This window comes from Pseudophryne corroboree, chromosome 2 (genome assembly GCF_028390025.1).
Source record: "Pseudophryne corroboree isolate aPseCor3 chromosome 2, aPseCor3.hap2, whole genome shotgun sequence".
Classification (NCBI taxonomy): Eukaryota; Metazoa; Chordata; class Amphibia; order Anura; family Myobatrachidae; genus Pseudophryne; species Pseudophryne corroboree.
In genome coordinates this window covers 496917747-496935091 of record NC_086445.1, presented here as the reverse complement: position 1 = coordinate 496935091, position 17345 = coordinate 496917747, and the positions used below count along the sequence as shown (strand labels likewise).

At 46.1% G+C, this 17345-nt stretch overlaps 1 protein-coding gene across 1 annotated transcript in view; it reads right to left on the bottom strand.

Moving 5' to 3' along the window:
* The window catches only part of TMEM120A (transmembrane protein 120A), a 145203-nt gene that overhangs the window by 70454 nt on the left and 57404 nt on the right, over positions 1-17345 (bottom strand). Inside the window, exon 2 of the mRNA XM_063953974.1 lies at positions 104-222. Coding sequence (XP_063810044.1) covers positions 104-222 — 119 coding nt within the window. The remainder of the gene's footprint in view (positions 1-103; positions 223-17345) is intronic.

Sequence of the window (17345 nt, the reverse complement as noted above, 5' to 3'; positions counted from 1 at the left end):
TACTTTTAAGCTAAATAATATTTTATCCTATTGTTATTAAGTAAAGCGCTCAATGCTCTGCCAAAGCCATAGATGTATATTTTAAGCATGCAACATTACATACTTCTTCAGCTCTAGAGACAGGTCTTTTAGCTTCTTCTTTTGCCGAGATATGGCGCTGGAACACTGTGTCTGCAGTTTTGTTAATTCCTCCAACTTCAGCCTATATGTACGATGGGATTCCTGATAGACAAAAAGAAAAATTTCATAAAAACATAACATGATACTAAAATATAAGGTGGCACAAAAGGAAAAAAAAGACATTGGCTCAGAAGCACAAATACAGAAACTAATGTTGGTATAATTAGGTTTAGAGAGCTACAGTGTGAGGAGATGAAAAGCATACTTGCTCCACAATTAGACGTGTTGCAACTACTCTTGTCTTTTCCATTAGTTTTCATGTTGCATCTTCCATTTGATTGGTTTAAAATATTCAATCACTAGCACAGGCAATGACAAGGCACAGGCAATGAAGAGACACAGGACAGCTCGTCTGCATCATGGATGTGCCTTACGCCAAAGTTTTACTATTACCACCTTACCCCTAAGTCAAAAGTGCAAGCAGGGAGCCATCTTGGGCTATTTATATAAAGGTTAGATCATCATGTTTTGTCCAAAATATTTATTTTACCCACTACCTAAGCTTTTATTTAAAAGGACTATTCCCAGTGTCATAGTATGTATTCTATACAACTAATAACTGGTGTGTGGAAACAACTCTTCTCTCTAAAGGCCCATACACACTAAAAGACTTTAAAGATGTGAAAGATGAACAATGTGGAAGATTAGCAATTTCCCTTGAACTCCCTGACAAACGATATTGAGTGTACACACTGAGCTTTGTTACAAACAATCTAAATAATGAATGATCTGCTCTACTGGGATTGAGCTGCATGTATGGATGACTGACAACTTTCTTCAAATGAGCGCAGGTGCGTGAATCATTCAACGTTTGCTGTGTACACACTAGAACGATTTGATTTACCGTCGTTATCGCTCATATCTATGGAAAATAGCTTACATAAGGAAGTGTTTGACAATTTTTATTACATTTGATTCGATTTTATATTCAATTTATAGATGATTTTATGTTCGATTCTGAAATGTTGAATCAAAACCGAACAAGAATACACTAGTCAAAATCGACACCAAATTCGATTCTGAAATCGATTTCAAAATGTAATGTTAGTAAATGAAAGATATGATCAGTAAAAAAATTAAATGTCTATACACACACATACACAGCCCCAATAATCAAAGATAAACTGTTAGTAAACCTTTCTCACTCTTGTGAATGATAACGCTACGGTTTTAAAAGTAAACCAAAGAGACCAGGATGTAATGAAGTACATTTTTATTAACGGTGCAATCACGTAGAAGGCATGTTTTAGCCTTGTACGTGATTGCCTCTTTAAAAGAAACATCCAAATTCAGCCGGCATCCCGCATGGTCACCGAACTCGGACTTCATTACATCTTCACCCAAGTTTAAGTGCCCCAGGCCCTCTTAAATCTTACTCTAGCGGTTATAATTTCTAAAGTGCGGGAAGGGCTGGATTAAGCCTTGGGAAGGGGGGTATATATTAGACCGTGCATACCTCCCAATATGACCCATTCCAAGAGCGACAAAATGCTCTCTACCTGGACTTCCCTCTTAATATATGATTGGCGTCATCTATGTGCTATTTAATTGATAAGACATGTATTTCAACACGTGACAGCAATCATAAATTAAGAGGACAGTCCAGGTACAGGGCATTTTGTACCTCCTGGAAAGGATCATGTTGGGAGGTATAGATTGTGTATATTAAATTTAAAGCAATGGTGTATATTACATTTAAATAGTTTAAAAATGCCTGGATACTGTTTATAGCTCCACCTAATTGAGAGACAACTATTTTATAACGTTTTCCTGTAGTAGAACAAATACAACTTAAAAGCCTTAAAATACACATAGAAAAATAAAAATCTGTAATTTACCTTGTCACATGCAAGAATAACAGCAGCAGTACTACTTACACACTGGGACAGGACTCAGGAGGACCCTGTGTGTGCCTCTCTCTCTAGATCCAAATGGTTTAGTTGCATAACAGTTTACACAGGACTCGGACACACAGGCGGGGAGGAGGAGAAGCTGGGATCCCTGTCATCACTTATGGCTCTCTCCCCTCTGCTATCTATCCTCTGGTCGAGAAGCTCTGTCAGTAGCTCGTGAAACCTGATACTCCTGTATCTCTGACTGAACTGAACACTGTCCTGCTTGCATTCTGGCTGCCTGGTTCTGCTGCTTAACAAGAGGGAGAGCTAGTTATGTCCTACCCTTACAAAAGTCTGCAATGACCTCCAAGCTGCTAAATCTAAGGGCCATTACTCTCTACTTATTCTTCTTGATCTCTCTGCTGCTTTTGACACTGTGTACCACCTTCTTCTACTGCAAATCCTACACTCCATTGGTCTGTGTGATACTTCCCTCTCTTGGCTGTCTTCCTACCTCTCTGACCGTTCATTCTCGGTCTCCTCTCATGACTCCACCTCCCCCTCACTTCCACTAACTGTAGGTGTACTCCAAGGTTCTGTCCTTGGTCCAATTCTTTTCTCTCTATATACATCCTCACTAGGTAAGCTCATTAGTTCTTTTGATTTCCAATATCATCTCTATGCTGATGACACTCAAATCTATCTTTCCTCTCCGGACCGCTCCCCTGCTCTCCTCACTCAAATCTCCAACTGTCTCTCTGCTATCTCTGTTTGGATGTCCCAGTGCTTTATTAAACTTAATATGTCTAAGACCGAGCTGATCACCTTCCCTCCCTCCCGCATAACCTCACCTCCCACAATCTCATTATCTATTGATGGCACTACTATGTCCTCTAGCCTCCAAGTGCGCTGTCTTGGAGTAATCCTCGACTCCTCCCTCTCCTTCAAACCACACATTCAGCACCTCTCACAAACCTGCCATTTTCATCTAAAAAAAATCTTTCCAGGATCAGACCCTCTCACCCAGGACGATACTAAGACCCTCATCCACTCACTGGTCATCTCCAGACTGGACTACTGTAATCTCCTCCTGACTGCCATTCCTGACAAATACCTCTCTTCACTCCAATCAATCCTCAATGCTGCTGCCAGGCTCATTTTCCTCACCAAACGCACCACGTCCACCTCTCCTCTCCTACAAGACCTTCACTGGCTCCCCTTCCCTTTCAGAATCAATTTAAAGCTTCTCACAGTCACTTACAAAGCCCTCACCCACTCCTCTCCCAGTTACATCTCTGATCTTATCTCCCCTTACACTCCCACCCGTCCTCTTCGCTCTGCTAATGCATGGTGACTCTCCTGCCTACTCCCAACTCCTACCTCCAAGATTTTTCACGTGCTGCTCCATTTCTCTGGAATTCCCTAATTCTCCCCCTCAGACTCTCCACAAAACTTCCAACGGGCTCTCAAGACCCACTTCTTTACCAAAACCAGCCAAATCTCATCCTAACCCTCTGTTCCATGCTCTCTATGTACCCCGTCTGTGTCACCCCTGTCTGTCTACCCCTTCCCTTTAGAATGTAAGCTCTCACCAGTAGGGCCCTCTTCCCTCATGTGCTTATCCTTTTTCTTACTTTAATAATCTTCAACTGCACCAAATCCAGCAGTCTTCTGCCACCTGATACTTATTTCAGTGTTATCTGCTGATGCAGCAATGTTTATTTGGGTCAGGGACTCAGGGTCAACACCAATTAGGTCAACACCAATTGGTCGACACACCTTGGATCGACATCTGCAATAGGTCGACATGGACAAGGGTCGACATGGAAAAGGGTCGATATGATTTTTTTAAATTTTGTGTGTCGCTTTCTCCGTAATGTGACCGGGAACCCCAATTAGTGCACAGTGTCCCCTCGCATGGCTCGCTTCGCTCGCCATGCTTCGGGCAAGGTTACCTTTCCCAATTGTAGTCCACGTGGATCGTAAAGTAAGAAAAAGTTCAAAAAATGAAAAGAAGAAAAATGTGAAAGTCACGTCAACCTTTTTCCATGTCGACCTTGTTCATATAGACCTATTTCAGGTGTCGACCTAAGGTGTGTCGATCAATTGATGTCAACCTGAGTGGTGTGTCAAAGTCGAAAATATTTCAGTACACACATCAAGTACAAACTACACAGTGCGCGTACTTGTTCTGCCGTGCGGTCACATATTCGCAATTTGCGTATGATCGCTCCCGCGGTCCTGCGTATTAGTGCGTGGTATGAGTAATTACGGTAGTATTTGTAATCGCATGGAAAAGCCATAAAAACACAATACATATTTAATCCACATAGTCTACATGCACCACACCAGCGAGTTACACTTGCTTAAAGGGTATAAGAACAAACAGATTCACCTTTACAGGATAGGAGGGGAGAGAATTAGGTTAAGAGGTGGTGTTTGGTATCCAGCTGTAGGGTATTTTAAGAGCAATATTCCGGTGTTAGTTTGCAGAAGATCGCACGCTAGTGCGAATAGTTATGCGCAGGAGCAGAATATTAATATTAACTGTATTTACAGTACTCCTGATATTCGGCGGGAACCCAGTGGAGAACATCTGCAAGTGCACCTGGACCAGACATCGCCCACCTATTCAAACCGACCTATGACCTCTCCTGTACTGTAAATGACCATCCAAGTGACCAATAGACAAAGAGAATACAGTTCCCATTGTGTTAGGTTTTGGACAAACGTATAAAAAGCCAGCTGCAGGCCCGGTCACACAAAATCTCTGAAGATCATCTACCTTGATGATTGAGGACCAGACCGTTGGTGGGTTGGACCCCAACATAGCTTTTGAAACACAACTGGTGTCGTGTCCCATTTCCTGCTAAAGGTTTCACTAGCGCACGCAGGGGGGGTTTCTGAGTACCCAGAAACCCCCCTGACAGACCAAATATTTTTTTTTAAGCAAAAAAAAAAAACCGGAGCAGCGGTCCGCTATTAGGCTCCGCCCCCTCCGGAATTTGGCCCCACCCCTTCAAACACTTGCGAATCGCGGGTTGTGCACTTGCACAAGCTGTGCTGTGTGTGTCTTGGAAGCTGCTCTGATTGCCTCAGTCCCCACTGGCTGCTGCTTCCTGTTACTACCCAGCTCACTGTCTGATCTTCCCTTGTAAGTGCAATTATTATACTTGCATATATATTTCATCATGCAGTAACATTATATATATATATATATATATATATATATATATATATATATATATATATATATATATATATATATATATATATATACACACATACATACATACATACATACATACACATATATATATATATATATATATATCTCAATTATGGTCCGGCACTCACACAACCAGTAGGCAACTTGATCCGGGGCCAGCATAGGCAGAGCAGCTTTATGTATTCCAGAAGATGCGGCACTCGTTATGCAGATAGCCAAACGAAAGTAGCAGAGAGATTCCTGCTATTTTTGTTTGGTTATCTGCATCACGAGTGCCGCATCTTCTGGAATATATAGTATATATAGTATGGCCGGCACTCCCTGATGTAAAATATAAAACTCTGGTGCCCTCCGGCAGCAGCAACAGTCCAACAGAAAAGAGGCGGCATTCTGAGATTTAAAAATAAGAATTTACTTACCGATAATTCTATTTCTCGGAGTCCGTAGTGGATGCTGGGGTTCCTGAAAGGACCATGGGGAATAGCGGCTCCGCAGGAGACAGGGCACAAAAAGTAAAGCTTTTCCAGATCAGGTGGTGTGCACTGGCTCCTCCCCCTATGACCCTCCTCCAGACTCCAGTTAGGTACTGTGCCCGGACGAGCGTACACAATAAGGGAGGATTTTGAATCCCGGGTAAGACTCATACCAGCCACACCAATCACACCGTACAACTTGTGATCTAAACCCAGTTAACAGTATGATAACAAAAGGAGCCTCTGAAAGACGGCTTCCTACAACAATAACCCGATTTTTGTAACAATAACTATGTACAAGTATTGCAGAATAATCCGCACTTGGGATGGGCGCCCAGCATCCACTACGGACTCCGAGAAATAGAATTATCGGTAAGTAAATTCTTATTTTCTCTATCGTCCTAGTGGATGCTGGGGTTCCTGAAAGGACCATGGGGATTATACCAAAGCTCCCAAACGGGCGGGAGAGTGCGGATGACTCTGCAGCACCGAATGAGAGAACTCCAGGTCCTCTTTTGCCAGGGTATCAAATTTGTAAAATTTTACAAACGTGTTCTCCCCCGACCACGTAGCTGCTCGGCAGAGTTGTAATGCCGAGACCCCTCGGGCAGCCGCCCAAGATGAGCCCACCTTCCTTGTGGAATGGGCATTTACATATTTTTTGCTGTGGCAAGCCTGCCACAGAATGTGCAAGCTGAATTGTACTACAAATCCAACGAGCAATAGTCTGCTTAGAAGCAGGAGCACCCAGCTTGTTGGGTGCATACAGGATAAACAGCAAGTCAGATTTCCTGACTCCAGCCGACCTGGAAACTATATTTTCAGGGCCCTGACAACATCCAGCAACTTGGAGTCCTCCAAGTCCCTAGTAGCCGCAGGCACCACAATAAGCTGGTTCAGGTGAAACGCTGACACCACCTTAGGGAGAAACTGGGGACGAGTCCACAGCTTTGCTCTGTCCGAATGGACAATCAGATATGGCTTTGTGAGATAAAGCCGCCAATTCTGACACTCGCCTGGCCGAGGCCAGGACCAACAGCATGGTCACTTTCCATGTGAGATATATCAAATCCACAGATTTGAGTTGTTTAAAACAATGTGATTTTAGGAATCCCAAACTACGTTGAGATCGCCCAGTGCCACTGGAGACATCAAAAAGGGGTTGTATATGCAGTACTCCCTTAACAACTTCTGGACTTCAGGAACTGAAGCCAATTTCTTTCTGGAAGAAAATCGACCGGTCGAAATTTGAACCTTAATGGACCCCAATTTGAGACCCATATACACTCCTGCTTGCAGGAAATGTAGGAATTAACCTAGTTGAAATTCTTCCGTGGAGCCTTCCTGGCCTCACACCATGGAACATATTTTCACCTAAGCGGTGATAATGTTGTGCGGTCACCTCCTTCCTGGCTCTGACCAGGGTAGGGATGACCTCTTCCGGAATGCCTTCTTCCCTTAGGATCCGGCGTTCACCCGCCCTGGCGTCAACGCAGCTGCGGTAAGTCATGGAACAGACATGATTCTTGCTGAATCAAGATCCTTTCTAGTATCTCTTGAAGTTCCGGGTACCAAGTTCTTCTTGGCCCAAACCGGAACCACGAGTATAGTTCTTACTCCTCTCCTTCCTATCATTCTCCATACACTGGGTATGAAAGGCAGAGGAGGGAACACATACACCGACTGGTACACCCACGGTGTTACCAGAGCGTCCCAGCTATTGCCTGAGGGTCTCTAGACCTGGCGCTTCATGTGGGACGCCATCATAACCACCTTTGGTCTTTCCCAACGGTTTACAAACATGTGGAAACTTCCAGATGAAGTTCCCACTTTTCCGGGTGGAATTCATTTATGCTGAGGAAATCTTCCTAGTTGTCCACTCCCGGAATGAACACTGCTGACAGTGTTATCACATGATCTTTCGCCCAGCGAAGAATCCTTGTTGTCATTGCCCTCCTGCTTCTTGTGCCGCCCCGTCTGTTTACGTGGGCGACTGCCATGATGATGTCCTACTGGATCAGCACCGGTTGACTTTGAAGCAGAGGTCTTCCTAGGCTCAGAGCATCGTAAATTGCCCTTAGCTCCAGTATATTCATGTGGAGAGAAATCTCCAGACTTGACCACACTTCCTTGGAAATTTCTTCCTTGTGTGACTGTTCCCCAGCCTCTCAGGCTGGCATCCGTGGTCACCAGAACACAGTCCTGAATGCTGAATGTGCTGCCCTCTAGAAGATGAGCACTCTGCAGCCCCCACAGAAGAGACACCCTTGTCCTTGGAGACAGGGTTATCCGCTGATGCATCTGAAGATGCGATCCGGACCATTCGTCCAGCAAATCCCCCTGAAAAGTTTTTGCGTGAGATCTGCCGAATGGAATCGCTTCGTAAGAAGCCACCATTTTTCCCAGGACTCCTGTGCATTGATGCACTGATACTTGGCCTGGATTTAGGAGGTTTCTGACTAGGTCGGATAACTCCCTGGCTTTCCCCTCCAGGAGAAATACCTCTTTCTGGACTATGCCCAGAATCATTCCTAGGAACAGCAGACGTATCATCGGAAAACAGCTGCGATTTTTGGAATATTTAGAATCCACTCGTGCTGTCGTAGAACTACTTTAGATAGTTCTTTTCCGACCTCCAACTGTTCTCTGGAAACTTGTCCCTTTCAGGATATCGTCCAAGTAAGGGATAATTTAGATGCCTTTCTTCTTTTAAGAATCATCTTTTCGGCCATTACCTTGGTAAAGGCCCGGCGTGCCGTGGATAATTCAACGGCAGCGTCTGAAACTGATATTGACAGTTCTGTATCACGAACCAGAGGTACCCTTGTTGAGAAGGGCAAATTTGGACATGGAGGTAATCCTTGATGTCCAGGGACACCATATAGTCCCCTTTTTTCCGGTTCTCTATCACTGCTCTGAGTGACTCCATCTTGATTTGAACCTTTTTATGTAAGTGTTCAAAAGATTTCAGATTTAGACTATGTCTCACCAAGCCATCTGGCTTCAGTACCACAATATAGTGTGGAGGACTAATACCCTTTTCCTTGTTGTAGGAGGGGTACTTTGATTATCACCTGCTGGAAATACAGCTTGTGAATTTTTTCCCAATACTGCCTCCTTGTCGGAGGGAGCCGTTGGTAAAGCAGGCTTCAGGAACCTGCGAGGAAAAAATGTCTCGACTCTCCAATCTGTACCCCTGGGATAATACTTGTATGATCTAGGGGTCAACTTGCGAGTGATCCCACTGCGCGCTGAGACTCTTGAGACTACCCCCCCACTGGTGGAGGGCTTCTTTTCCTGGGAAGGGGCTGCCTGCTGCAGTCTACTTCCCTTTCCTCTATGTCTGGGCAGATATGACTGGCCTTTTGCCCGCTTGCCCACATGGGAACGGAAGGATTGAGGCTGAAAAGACAGTGTCTTTTTCTGCTGAGATGTAACTTGGGGTAAAAAGGTTGGATTTCCCAGCTGTGGCCGTGGCCCCCAGGTCCGACGGACCGACCCCAAATAACTCCTTCCCTTTATACGGCAATACTTCCATGTGCCGTATGGGATCTGTATCACCTGACCACTGTCGTGTCCATGACATCTTCTGGGAGATATGGACAACGCACTTATCTTGATGCCAGAGTGCAAATATCCCTCTGTGCATCTCGCATACATATATATATAGAATGCATCCTATTAAATGCTCTATATCAATAAAATATTTTTAGTCAGGGAATTCGACCAAGCCAACCCAGCACTGCATCTCCAGGCTGATGGCGATCGCTGGTCACAGTATAACCACCGTCTGTGTGTATATACTTTTTAGGATATTTTTCCAGCTGCCTATCAGCTGGCTCCTTGAGGGCGGCCGTATTTGGAGACGGTAACGCCACTTGATAAGCGTGTGAGCGCCTTATCCACCCTAATGGGTGTTTCCCAACGCGCCCTAACTTCTGGCGGGAAAAGGTATAACGCCAATATTTGCTATCGGGGTAAACCCACGCATCATCACACACTTCATTTTATTTTATCTGATTCAGGAAAAACTACAGGTAGTTTTTTCACTTCCACATAATACCCTTTTTTGTGGTACTTGTAGTATCAGAAATATGTAACAGCTCCTTCATTGCCCTTAACGTGTGGCCCTAATGAGGAATACGTTTGTTTATTCACCGTCGACACTGGATTCAGTGTCCGTGTCTGTGTCGACCGACTGAGGTAAATGGGCGTTTTTTATAAAAAAACCCTGACGGTGTTTCTGAGACGCCTGGACCGTTACTAATTGTTTGTCGGCCGTCTCATGTCGTTAACCTACCTTGCAGCGTGTTGACATTCTCACGTAATTCCCTAAATAAGCCATCCATTCCGGTGTCGACTCCCTAGAGAGTGACATCACCATTACAGGCAATTTCTCCGCCTCCTCCAGCATCGTCCTCATACATGTCGACACACACGTACCGACACACAGCACACACACCTGGAATGCTCTGACAGAGGACAGGACCCCACTAGCCCTTTGGAGAGACAGAGGGAGAGTTTGCCAGCACACACCAAAAAACGCTATAATTACATAGGGACAACCTTATATAAGTGTTTCTCCCTAATAGCATCTTTATATATATATATTTATATCGCCAATTTGTGCCCCCCCTCTCTGTTTAAACCCTGTTTCTGTAGTGCAGTGCAGGGGAGAGCCTGGGAGCCTTCTCTCCAGCCTTTCTGTGAGAGAAAAAATGGCGCTGTGTGTTGAGGAGATAGGCCCCGCCCCTTTTACGGCGGGCTCGTCTCCCGCTCTTTAGTGAAGTTTGGCAGGGGTTAAATATCTCCATATAGCCTCTGGGGGCTATATGTGAGGTATTTTTAGCCAGTATATAGGTTTACATTTGCCTCCCAGGGCGCCCCCCCCCAGCGCCCTGCACCCTCAGTGACAGCGTGTGAAGTGTGCTGAGAGGAAAATGGCGCACAGCTGCAGTGCTGTGCGCTACCTTTAGAAGACTGTCAGAGTCTTCAGCCGCCGATTCTGGACCTCTTCTAACTTCAGCATCTGCAAGGGGGCCGGCGGCGCGGCTCCGGTGACCATCCAGGCTGTACCTGTGATCGTCCCTCTGGAGCTAATGTCCAGTAGCCAAGAAGCCAATCCATCCTGCACGCAGGTGAGTTCACTTCTTCTCCCCTCAGTCCCTCGTTGCAGTGATCCTGTTGCCAGCAGGACTCACTGTAAAATAAAAAACCTAAGCTAAACTTTCTCTAAGCAGCTCTTTAGGAGAGCCACCTAGATTGCACCCTTCTCGGCCGGGCACAAAAATCTAACTGGAGTCTGGAGGAGGGTCATAGGGGGAGGAGCCAGTGCACACCACCTGATCTGGAAAAGCTTTACTTTTTGTGCCCCTGTCTCCTGCGGAGCCGCTATTCCCCATGGTCCTTTCAGGAACCCCAGCATCCACTAGGACGATAGAGAAATACTGTGAATAGTGTGTTAAACACACATATTGACAGATGACGTTTCGGGGCCACTCGCGCCCCTTTGTCATCTCATCTCATGTAGGTCTGTCTATCTACAATAGTTTAACGAACCCAACATAGACTGGGTCACTCCAGTCTCCACCCCCGTGCTTGGCTCCTCCCCCTCTGGAAACCCCCTCCTGCAAATCCTGCGTTTGACCCTGGGTTTAAGGTGTATTACTATCATACGTGTAGCTGCATTGTGTTCTCAGAGTGTCCATGTGTATGTGTATGCACTGCGTGTACTTGGTACGTCCGTTGTGGCATGAGTACGCAAAGTGCGTATAGGGTACGGGCCTTTGTACACTAACTGTGTAAAAAGTACGTAGGTTAAGGATTACATACAGCGGCCGCAGCGGCTCGAATTTAAGTGTATTAAGGTATTGCTTTTTGTCCTGTAAAATAATCAGCATTCACAGGTGTCGACCAGGAGTCCGGATATCGTTTATTTACCCTGTACTTGTCCTATATAGTCTTTAACTGTAAGTTGTTGTTTTCCTGTTTTGATTATATATGCACTCTGGGGGTCATTCCGAGTTGTTCGCTCGTTATTTTTTTTCTCGCAACGGAGCGATTAGTCGCTAATGCGCATGCGCAATGTCCGCAGTGCGACTGCGCCAAGTAAATTTGCTATGCAGTTAGGTATTTTACTCACGGCATTACGAGGTTTTTTCTTCGTTCTGGTGATCGGAGTGTGATTGACAGGAAGTGGGTGTTTCTGGCCGGAAACTGGCCGTTTTATGGGGTGTGTGCGAAAAAACGCTACAGTTTCTGGGAAAAACGCGGGAGTGGCTGGAGAAATGGAGGAGTGTCTGGGCGAACGCTGGGTGTGTTTGTGACGTCAAACCAGGAACGACAAGCACTGAACTGATCGCACTGGCAGAGTAAGTCTCGAGCTACTCAAAAACTGCACAGAGAAGTCTTTTCGCAATATTGCGAATCTTTCGTTCGCAATTTTGATAAGCTAAGATTCACTCCCAGTAGGCGGCGGCTTAGCGTGTGCAAAGCTGCTAAAAGCAGCTTGCGAGCGAACAACTCGGAATGACCCCCTCTGTAATTGGGGGCTGCGGAACCCCTGTGGCGCCATATAAAGGAGAATAATAAATAATAATAATAATAATAATAATAATAATAATAATGTCAGTGTGTTCCGGCTTGGGGGCCCTGATAGAATGGTACAGTGTCTCCTGCGCCACAATTTGATCTGTCTATGAGTGTGGGTTTATAGAAGTGGAGATGTTTTCCACAGCAACCAATCAGATTCTACTTATTATTTATCGAGAACCTGCTAGAAGACAATAGTTAGAATCTGACTAGTTGCCATGGGTAAAATATTCACTTTTATAAACCCACAAGTAAATAATAAGAATTTACTTACCGATAATTCTATTTCTCGGAGTCCGTAGTGGATGCTGGGGTTCCTGAAAGGACCATGGGGAATAGCGGCTCCGCAGGAGACAGGGCACAAAAAAGTAAAGCTTTACTAGGTCAGGTGGTGTGCACTGGCTCCTCCCCCCCATGACCCTCCTCCAGACTCCAGTTAGGTACTGTGCCCGGACGAGCATACACAATAAGGGAGGCATTTTGAATCCCGGGTAAGACTCATACCAGCCACACCAATCACACCGTACAACTTGTGATCTAAACCCAGTTAACAGTATGACAACAGAAAGGCCTCTTAAAGATGGCTCCTTAACAATAACCCGAATTAGTTAACAATAACTATGTACAAGTATTGCAGATAATCCGCACTTGGGATGGGCGCCCAGCATCCACTACGGACTCCGAGAAATAGAATTATCGGTAAGTAAAATTCTTATTTTCTCTATCGTCCTAAGTGGATGCTGGGGTTCCTGAAAGGACCATGGGGATTATACCAAAGCTCCCAAACGGGCGGGAGAGTGCGGATGACTCTGCAGCACCGAATGAGAGAACTCCAGGTCCTCCTTTGCCAGGGTATCAAATTTGTAAAATTTTACAAACGTGTTCTCCCCCGACCACGTAGCTGCTCGGCAGAGTTGTAATGCCGAGACCCCTCGGGCAGCCGCCCAAGATGAGCCCACCTTCCTTGTGGAGTGGGCTTTTACAGTTTTAGGCTGTGGCAGGCCTGCCACAGAATGTGCAAGTTGAATTGTGTTACAAATCCAACGAGCAATCGACTGCTTAGAAGCAGGTGCGCCCAACTTGTTGGGTGCATACAATATAAACAGCGAGTCAGATTTTCTGACTCCAGCCGTCCTTGCAATGTATTTTTAAGGCTCTGACAACGTCCAACAACTTGGAGTCCTCCAAGTCGCTAGTGGCCGCAGGCACCACAATAGGTTGGTTCAGATGAAATGCTGATACCACTTTAGGGAGAAAATGCGGACGAGTCCGCAGTTCTGCCCTATCCGAATGGAAGATTAGATAAGGACTTTTATAAGATAAAGCCGCCAATTCAGATACTCTCCTGGCAGAGGCCAGGGCTAGTAACATAGTCACTTTCAATGTGAGATATTTCAAATCCACCTTTTTCAATGGTTCAAACCAATGGGATTTGAGGAAATCTAAAACTACATTTAGATCCCACGGTGCCACCGGAGGCACCACAGGAGGCTGTATATGCAGTACTCCCTTGACAAAAGTCTGGACCTCAGGGACAGAGGCCAATTCTTTTTGGAAGAATATTGACAGGGCCGAAATTTGAACCTTAATGGATCCCAATTTGAGACCCATAGATAATCCTGATTGCAGGAAATGTAGGAAACGACCCAGTTGGAATTCCTCCGTCGGAACCCTCCGATCCTCGCACCACGCTACATATTTTCGCCAAATGCGGTGATAATGTTTCACGGTGACTTCCTTCCGTGCCTTAATCAAGGTAGGAATGACTTCTTCTGGAATGCCTTTCCCTTTTAGGATCTGGCGTTCAACCGCCATGCCGTCAAACGCAGCCGCGGTAAGTCTTGAAAAAGACAGGGACCCTGCTGTAGCAGGTCCCTTCTCAGAGGTAGAGGCCACGGTTCGTCCGTGAGCATCTCTTGAAGTTCCGGATACCAAGTCCTTCTCGGCCAATCCGGAACCACTAGTATTGTTCTTACTCTTCTTTGCCGTATGATCTTCAATACCTTTGGTATGAGCGGCAGAGGAGGAAACACATACACTGACTGGTACACCCAAGGAGTTACCAGTGCGTCCACAGCTATTGCCTGTGGATCTCTTGACCTGGCGCAATATTTGTCCAGTTTCTTGTTGAGGCGAGACGCCATCATGTCTACAATTGGTCTTTCCCAACGGTCTATTAACATGTTGAAGACTTCTGGATGTAGACCCCACTCTCCCGGATGAAGATCGTGTCTGCTGAGGAAGTCTGCTTCCAGTTGTCCACGCCCGGGATGAACACTGCTGACAGTGCTATCACGTGATTCTCCGCCCAGCGAAGAATCTTGGCAGCTTCTGCCATTGCACTCCTGCTTCTTGTGCCGCCCTGCCTGTTTACATGGGCGACCGCCGTGATGTTGTCCGACTGAATCAACACCGGCTTTCCTTGCAGGAGAAGTTCCGCCTGGCTTAGAGCATTGTAGATTGCTCTTAGTTCCAGAATGTTTATGTGAAGAGACTTTTCCAGACTCGTCCATACTCCCTGGAAGTTTCTTCCTTGTGTGACTGCTCCCCAGCCTCTCAGGCTGGCGTCCGTGGTCACCAGGATCCAATCCTGAATGCCGAATCTGCGGCCTTCTAATAGGTGAGCCTTCTGCAACCACCACAGAAGTGACACCCTTGTCTTTGGTGACAGGGTTATTCGCAGGTGCATCTGCAGATGCGACCCTGACCATTTGTCCAACAGATCCCTTTGGAATATTCTTGCATGGAATCTGCCGAATGGAATTGCTTCGTAAGAAGCCACCATTTTTCCCAGGACTCTTGTGCATTGATGTACTGACACTTTTCCTGGTTTTAGGAGGTTCCTGACCAGATCGGATAACTCCTTGGCTTTTTCCTCTGGAAGGAAAACCTTTTTCTGAACCGTGTCCAGAATCATTCCTAGGAACAGCAGACGAGTTGTCGGGATTAAATGGGATTTTGGAATATTCAGAATCCACCCGTGTTGTCTTAGCACCTCTTGAGATAGTGCTAAAGCTGTCTCCAGCTGTTCTCTGGACCTTGCCCTTATTAGGAGATCGTCCAAGTATGGGATAACTAATACGCCTTTTCTTCGAAGAAGAATCATCATCTCGGCCATTACCTTGGTAAAGACCCGAGGCGCCGTGGACAATCCGAACGGCAGCGTCTGAAACTGATAGTGACAGTTTTGAACAATGAACCTGAGGTACCCCTGGTGTGCGGGGTAAATCGGAACGTGTAGATACGCATCCTTGATGTCCAAGGATACCATAAAGTCCCCTTCTTCCAGGTTCGCTATCACTGCTCTGAGTGACTCCATCTTGAACTTGAACTTTTTTATGTAGAGGTTCAAGGACTTCAGATTTAGAATAGGCCTTACCGAGCCATCCGGCTTCGGTACCACAAATAGAGTGGAATAATACCCCTTTCCTTGTTGTAATAGGGGTACTTTGACTATCACCTGCTGAGCGTACAGCTTGTGAATGGCTTCCAACACCCTCTCCCTTTCGGAAGAGACGGTTGGTAAGGCAGACTTCAGGAAACGATGAGGAGGATCCGTCTCTAATTCCAACCTGTACCCCTGAGATATTATCTGCAGGATCCAGGGGTCTACCTGCGAGTGAGCCCACTGCGCGCTGTAATTTTTGAGACGGCCCCCCACTGTCCCCGAGTCCGCTTGAGAGGCCCCAGCGTCATGCTGAGGTTTTTGCAGGAGCCGGGGAGGGCTTCTGTTCCTGGGAAGGAGCTGCCTGTTGGTGTCTCTTCCCTCTTCCTCTGCCTCGTGGCAGGTACGACAAGCCCTTTGCTCTCTTATTTTTGTAGGAGCGAAAAGGCTGCGGTTGAAAGGTCGGTGCCTTTCTCTGTTGGGGAGTGACTTGAGGTAAAAAAGTGGATTTCCCGGCAGTAGCCGTGGCCACCAAGTCTGATAGACCAACTCCAAATAACTCCTCCCCTTTATACGGCAAAACCTCCATGTGACGTTTTGAATCCGCATCGCCTGTCCACTGTCGTGTCCATAAGGCTCTTCTGGCTGAAATGGACATAGCACTCACCCGAGATGCCAGTGTGCAAATATCCCTCTGTGCATCACGCATATAGATAAATGCATCCTTTATTTGTTCTAACGACAGTAAAACATTGTCCCTATCTAGGGTATCAATATTTTCAATCAGGGATTCTGACCAAACTACTCCAGCACTGCACATCCAGGCAGTTGCTATAGCTGGTCGTAGTATAACACCTGCATGTGTGTATATATTCTTTTGAATAACTTCCATCTTTCTATCTGATGGATCCTTAAGTGCGGCCGTCTCAGGAGAGGGTAACGCCACTTGTTTGGATAAGCGTGTGAGCGCCTTGTCCACCTTAGGGGGTGTTTCCCAGCGCGCCCTAACCTCTGGCGGGAAAGGGTATAATGCCAATAACTTTTTTGAAATTATCAACTTTTTATCAGGAGCAACCCACGCTTCATCACACACGTCATTTAATTCTTCTGATTCAGGAAAAACTGTTTGTAGTTTTTTCACACCATACATAATACCCTGTTTTACGGTATCTGTAGTATCAGCTAAATGTAACGTCTCCTTCATTGCCAAAATCATATAACGTGTGGCCCTACTGGAAAATACGTTTGAATTTCTACCGTCGTCACTGGAATCAGTGCCCGTGTCTGGGTCTGTGTCGACCGACTGAGGCAAAGGGCGTTTTACAGCCCCTGACGGTGTTTGAGGCGCCTGGACAGGCATTAATTGATTGTCCGGCCGCCTCATGTCCTCAACTGACTGTTTAAGGGAAGATAAACCATCACGTAATTCCACAAATAAAGGCATCCATTCTGGTGTCGACCCCCTGGGGGGTGACATCTGCATATTTGGCAATTGCTCCGCCTCCACACCAATATCGTCCTCATACATGTCGACACCACGTACCGACACACACCGCAAACTCACAGGGAATGCTCTAATGAAGACAGGACCCACTAGCCCTTTTGGGGAGACAGAGGGAGAGTCTGCCAGCACACACCACAAAGCGCTATAT